This window comes from Procambarus clarkii, chromosome 69 (assembly GCF_040958095.1).
Source record: "Procambarus clarkii isolate CNS0578487 chromosome 69, FALCON_Pclarkii_2.0, whole genome shotgun sequence".
NCBI lineage: Eukaryota > Metazoa > Arthropoda > Malacostraca > Decapoda > Cambaridae > Procambarus > Procambarus clarkii.
In genome coordinates this window covers 11913059-11920448 of record NC_091218.1, presented here as the reverse complement: position 1 = coordinate 11920448, position 7390 = coordinate 11913059, and the positions used below count along the sequence as shown (strand labels likewise).

Genomic DNA, 7390 nt, shown 5'->3' with positions numbered 1-7390 from the left:
AACGTCTTGTTAAAAGGAACCACTAGCAAACCGCAAGTACCATTAAGAAAAAGTAGAGGGAACAACAACATCATCCTAGCCTAAACTGACAACAACTTTCAATCCTTACCAAATGATAAACATTGACGCGCCAGTGTTAGTGACTGGTCTCAACATTACTGTTCGTGCAGCCATCGGGAAAATATTTTCGTGCATATTTAACATACCATAAAGAAGAAGACAACACCAAGGCATAATCTTCAACACGTCAGAAGTGCTGGGTCTCCAGGAGGCATCTCTCATCACAAAATCACTCCTGCTGTCAGTAGCAGATAATCTTCACAGAAACTCAACGAATCACAGAGAAGATGAAACTTCACAAGTGCCCAGAGTGTGGGAAAATATTCAGTCATCATGGACACATGAAGACTCACATGTTGGTGCATACAGGTGATAAATTACACGAGTGTTCAGAGTGTGGGAAAAGATTCACTCAACTTGGTTCTCTGAAGACGCACAAGATGGTGCATTCAGGTGATAAGCCTCATGTGTGTGCAGTGTGTGGAAAAAGCTTCATTCGTGTTGGATACTTGAAGACTCACATGTTGGTGCATACGGGTGATAAACCTCACGAATGTACAGAGTGTGGGAAAAGATTCAGTCAACTAGGAAATCTGAAGACTCACCTGTTGGTGCATACTGGGGATAAATCTCACGAGTGTCCAGTGTGTGGAAAAAGCTTCAGGCGTCTAGGAACTATGAAGACTCACATGTTGGTGCATACAGATGATAAACCTCACAAATGTTCAGAGTGTGGGAAAAGCTTCAGGCGTCTTGATAATATGAAGGCTCATATGCTAGTGCATACAGGAGATAAACCTCAAAAGTGTCCAGAGTGTGGGAAAAGATTCAATCATTTGGGAAATATGAAAATTCATATGTTGGTGCATACAGGTGATAAACCTCACGAATGTCCAGAGTGTGGGAAGAGATTCAGTAATCTCGGAAATATGAAGACTCACATACTGGTACATTCGGGGGATAAATCTCATGAGTGTCCAGAGTGTGGGAAAAGATTCAGACGTGTTGGGTCTTTGAAGACTCACATATTGGTGCATAAGAGTAATAAACCTCATAAATGTCCAGAGTGTGGGAAAAGTTTCACTCGACTTGATAATATGAAGACACACACATTAGCACATACTGGTGATAAACTGCACGAATGTCCAACATGTGGGAAAAGATTTAGCCGAATTGCACATGTGAAGAGACATATGATGGTTCACAGTTCTTCCAAGTCAAGCCTTGCCCCAGGCCAAGCCTGGGAAGCAGAAGAACTCCCAGAACCCACTTCAGGTTTACTCCAGATAATACGTCATATATTAGTGGATCCTGGTGAGACACCTCAGTAGGCTGGTATGCTGTCCTACAGTAACCAAATTAATTTTAAAAGGCACCAGGTAATGTGTATGTTGAATACATATATTTCTACTCTACCATAAATGGTAGAGTGTACCATTAATTTAAGATGTCCAGTATTATATTAATAATAATACAGTAATTCATTGTCAGGGACCGGCAGCACCAATGATGCACTGATGAGTATGATTAACTTGATATATGCAACTCTTGATAAAAATGAGCTCACTGTTGGGTTATTTGTTGACCTACATAAGGTTTTTGACACTGTTAAACACCACAATCTTCTAATTAAATTACTGTACATCATTATGGAGTCAGAAGTCACTCCCTCCAATACCTTCAGTCTTACCTTAGTGACAGGGTCCAATATGTTTCTGTGAATGATTCCAATTCTTCCACCCTACCCATCAACAGTAGTGTTCGAGAGGGCAGTATCCTTGGCCCTCTCATCTTTCTCATGTACATTAATGACCTTCCAAATGCCTCATAACATCTCAAGCCAGTTTTATTTGCTAATGACAACCTTCATTTTCTTGAGTCCTAACCCCTCTTACTCTGAATTATACAGTGAATACTAAACTAAATAAAGTCCATCTTTGGCTAACTGTTAACAAACTCGCCCTTAACATTGATAAAACCTATATTTTGTTTGGTAATAAATCCTCAGATCAAAATAATCTAAAAATTAACAATATCCCAAATTAGTAAAAAATTAGATGGTAAATTCCTTGGTGTTCTCATTGATAACAAGCTGAATTTACAGGGCCACATTCAAAATATAGGTAAAAAAGTTCCTGAAAGTTGGCATTCTTTCTGAAATCAGATATTATGTACCTCACCCTGCCCTGTTTGTAACACCATTCTATTATTTTACATAAGTGACTCCAGTCACATAGGATATAGGCGGCGCTAGGATGTCGGCCCTTAAGCAATTTTAAAGTCACACCTTTCGAGACTTTATGTTCACAGGTTGAAAAGGGGTCAGGTCATGTGAAGTGACCTTGCTTTCTGCTAAGCTGATATATTTGCAGCCGGTTGGCTGTTTGTTTCCATCACACAAGCCGCTGTCCAGGTGGGGAGGATAGATAGCCAGAGACTATCTCCTGGTAGGCGGAGCTTAGCTCCCGATTTCCGCATAAATACCTGTGGAACTGTATATTTGATATTGAGGAGGACAGTAATTGCTAGACAGCTATCTGGATAGACAGATTTGAGAGAGAGGCCAGCAGCCAGACTAGGCCTGCTCCAGGCCGGGTGCAACCATACCACCCTCCTCTATACAAAACTTAGTCTCAGAGACCTTGGTGAGTGAATTGTAAGGTTGTAATATATATTGTGTTTGCCAACTTATGTGTTAGGTGATTTTCAGGGTTAGTTAGCCATAGGTGTTCTCAATTTCTTGTGTGGTGACTCAAATTTGTGTATTAATCTTGACATTCGAATATCAGGTCATATGGTTGAATTATGATACCCATATGAGTGAATATAATATGGCAAATATATAATTGATTAACTTACTTTTTAAATTGCCTTTAATTGTGATCCCTAGATCTGAGATTTTGAAAGCTAGAGTAGAGAGCACTCTGAAGTTACTAGCTTAAGATTTTTACTTAAAGATTCTTGGTTATATGAATTGCACATGCTTACAAGTGAAATGTGTTAACTATGTCACATTGTTGTGCAGACAAGTTTCATTCCTTGTCTTATAAATAACTAATTTGAATGGATGGTGGCAGCAACCTTCTATCTTTCTGCTGTTCTAGCAGTCTTACTTTCTACTCTTCTACTTTTGTCCTTGATCTCATTCTCTCATTCTAAACCTTCCCTTTCCCCTGACCACTCATCCTCATTTCAGTGGAACCTCAGGTTGACGACTGCCCCAAAATACGAATTTTTTGGTTGACGTCAAATTTGTTGTGAAATTGGAACTGATGTACAACAGTTTACTTGGAAGACGATGTCTGTTCGTACGTGTATGAGTCGAACGAGCGTGTGGTGCTGGGGGAGTGGGGTGAGGCACTCCCAGTTTGTTTACAAGTTTATCCCGCTTAGTGACGACCGCGGATGCGGTTGAATTGTTTGTGAAGTATGTAATTTTTGTATTATTATTTTCTACCGCAGACGTGGCCACACATTTGCAATGCTAACCAGCATATATACATTTTCCTGTCCTCCATAGACAGGGTGAGAGATCTGTAAGAATTTCATTGTCTGCCTGCTTTTTTGCTTTTTTAACATAAAAGTTTTATTATATATTTCATGATATGGGTCCTAAGAAAGTCAGTGGTAAAGTTCAACTGAAGAAAATATTTGAAGATGACAATAGAAGAAAAAAAAAAAAGAGATCATTCGTCAAAAAAAAAATCTTAGTGAGAATGTGATGTCTTACTACAGACAAGTGTCTATAGACAGATTCTTAGTAAGACAAGCAAGCAGTGAACCATAACTAGGTCCTAGTGGTATGCCTGCAAAACATAGGAAAGAGAGTACCCCAGAAATGTTATCACTGCTGTTATAATGGAAGGGGACTCCCCTTCCAAACACTAACACCTCTCATCCTACCTCCTCACCTTCCTTACTCCAGCAAGAGTCCTCATTCAAAGTAAGATATGCAATACTGTATTGTAGCTAGTACAAAATGAGTGTTATTCGGTATGAAATGTATTTTTGTTAATATTTTTGGGGGTGTGGAACGGATTAATTCAATTTACATTATTTCATATGGGAAAATTTGTTTTGGTTGCCAAATTTAGGTTGACGATGCATTTCTCGGCATAGATTACGATCGTAAATGAAGGTACCACTGTACTCCCTTACTCCTCTCTACCTCCCTCACCCTTTCTTTTCTTTCCTTCAGTTTCCAATACGTTGCAGAGTAACGCTCTATTACTCTCTCGTATATCCTTATCTCAGTTATGGTATGTGTGCTTGGGGTCCTACTATCCAAAATCATCTGTCATCTAATTATTCAACACAAATCTGCTATTAGAACAATAACAAACTCTGGCCCCAGACTGCACTCGGCTCCTTACTTAAATCTTTGAATTATGTTAGATATTAAGTCACTGCACATCCTCTCAGGTGTACTCTGTATATTTAAAACTGAACTGTAATGCCAACCTAAGGCATTACAAGTGTAAATGTCAACCTATGTCTTGCTATTTTCAAACAATATTGATTATTGACCAACTTGTATAACTGCTGATATCGGCTATGTATAAACTTATAAGAAAATTGTAGTCTTCTGTTTATTTAGTTAAAAGTATTTCTGCTGTTCTGTTTTAATTTCTGCTGTTCCATCCATCATGTAATTATTATTATTCTTTGTTCTTTTTTTCCCTTTTTCAATTCAATTTATGCTTTTGATCTCAATTAGTTTTAAGTTTTATTTTAAGTGTTTTCCCCACATCTTGCCCAAAATGCTGTTTATATTGTGGCTTTAGGCATAGTATGTACTAGCTCTATCCAGAAACCCAACATTATGTTGTAACTCATTTTCAATATATGTACTTTTACCTGAATAAAAATTATTATTATTATTATACATACAGTACATGTTAGGCTTATATCGAAGTCCACCCAGGGTCGAATTACTGACTCTTCTCAGAATGCAACCCCACAAGAAGCTGAGTACTTGTTTACTGCTACTTGAACAGGTTCATTAGGTGATAAGAAACATACCCAGGCATTTGTGCCCCTCCTAGGATTTAAACTTAGAATTCTCGATCGTGAGTTGAAAACGAACCCGACTGTACTACAGAGGCATATCAGAATATTATCTTCCCACAAATCTAATATACTGTTCAGAAACAGGGATTCATATTTATCAACCCATCCGATTTAAATAGTACCTATTGCGACAGTCATCAAGTTACGAATTCAAACGTACTTAGCTCTTAGATAGTACAGTAGTATACTGACAAGTGAGGAATTATTTTAAAATAAATGAAGCAAAAAACAAACTTAAATATTCCTAGGCCTAGTATAGCACACACATGTACATTGTTAGGCCCTACATATTTATTGATTTATTTATATACAAGAAGGTACATTGGGTTTGTGAGAGTACATAGCATAGCATAGTATTTACAATCTTGTAAATCCACTAGAGCCATTAGTACGCGCAGCGTTTCGGGCAGGTCCTGTTGTGTCTAGGAAGGTTAGGTTAGTCTAGTTTGCTAGACTAGTGCCAAAAAAATTTGTTAAAGCAACACAAATTAAAAATAGTTTTCCCGGTTTGTCCAACTCAATAGTTCAGATTTCTATTTTCTAATTTTGCTGTACGTCAGTATATATGTTATGGTCCTCATCGTTACTATAATACTACCAAAACTGGAGGACGGGCTGTATATATATACTGTACAGTGGTCTCAACTGTGTTATCACCATGTTAGACATTCTACAAAATTAATTTTTTTATAATTTTGTGTGAGGAATATGCTTGGCCATAGAAGGTAAAGCACAGCAGATTGTGGTGTTATATTTTTGTTTGCTCTTTAGTCAAATTTAGATGTACATCACAGACCAAGCAAATACTAGGATAGTCACAATTTTGAAAAATTTGATTTTGAAAAATCAAAATAGTTTCATATGTAAAAAAATAACTTTGTATTTTCCTTAGATAAAATAAAGTTGAAAATGTTTTTTTCTGCATATATTCTCTTTAAATAAAACCTTTCATTTGGGTTCTTTTCAAAACTAAATGTAAAATACTAGTATATTATACGCTTTGGTTAAGCATTTTATTAAACATTTTGGAAGAGTAGTAAATACTACTAAATTTAAATGTACTAAGGATGACTATTTTATTGATAAAAATAATAAAAAGGGGTTTTCATCCTAAAATTATACACAAAAAATAAATCTTACTCCAACTAATTTACATATAATTTTTTTTTTTTTTTTTTTTTTTTGCTTCACAACTACTGTAAATGTCCCAGAATTTATATGCATTTTAACTAGATTTTGTCACTTGCATTATATATTAAGTTTCTAATTATTAATAGTTACTGTATTATAAATTATTAAAATTATTATTTTTATTATAAATTACTGTATATGCCCAATATTGACATTTATGTTAACTTCAATTTATCAATTATATTTGCTTTATGCTAGAATTGTTACTAGCTTAAGTCTTATAATTTGATTTGCCTTTTCTGGCATTTACATTAATATTTTTTTATAATTCATTGTGTCAGGGGACAGGAAGCCAGAGTGTATTCATACACGTTTGGCTTTTATTGAAATACAGAACTTTATATTGATTAACCTAGGCTAGGCCTAATTTGTTATTATTCATGCAATTATTTCTAAACTATTACTTACAATAGTGTTTCCATACTTATTAACTTATGTATTTCAATACATTGGAGTTTTTTATCAAAATATTGATTTGATTGGTGGCTTAATTTATTGTTTGATGGATGGGAAAATGTGTAGTTAGAGTTTATTAAGTATATTAGTAAATATTATTCATAAAATAAGGCATAATACTTAGACCCGTAGTATAGACCTGTTAATAGTTATATAGAACTTACATGACAGTTCTCGGTGTATAGAAGGTCACTCTCACTCATTGTAACTAGGAATATTATAGAACTTGCCAGTTCTACACTTAAGAATACTTCACTAATTGTAACTAGGAGTACTATAGACAGTTATCTCTACATATAAGATTACACTTAACTAACTGTAATTAAGAGTATTATAGAATCTAACAGGTATCTTTGCATATAAGGTCACTGTTTACTTACTGTATCCATGAATACAGTATTATAGAGCATGACAGTTATCTCTACATAGCAGGTCACTTTTCACTTACTGTAGTTAAGAATGTTCTTGTAATTAATACACAAATTTGCTTCATGTAAAGTTGTTTATTTATCCTCTGAGAATTCTTGAGTTTGTCACCTGAACACTTTTAGGTCATATTTTCTAGTTATTAGAGAGATTGGAGAAGCAACAAGGTAAATAATAACAGTGATGC

At 35.5% G+C, this 7390-nt stretch overlaps 1 protein-coding gene across 1 annotated transcript; it reads left to right on the top strand.

The window, feature by feature from the left end:
• The first annotated feature begins 347 nt into the window (after positions 1-347).
• On the top strand, positions 348-1391 carry LOC138355834 (zinc finger protein 98-like). Its single transcript, XM_069311368.1, has one exon. It carries the CDS (start codon positions 348-350, stop codon positions 1389-1391), a length of 1044 nt encoding a protein of 347 aa, XP_069167469.1.
• The last annotated feature ends 5999 nt before the right edge of the window (positions 1392-7390 follow it).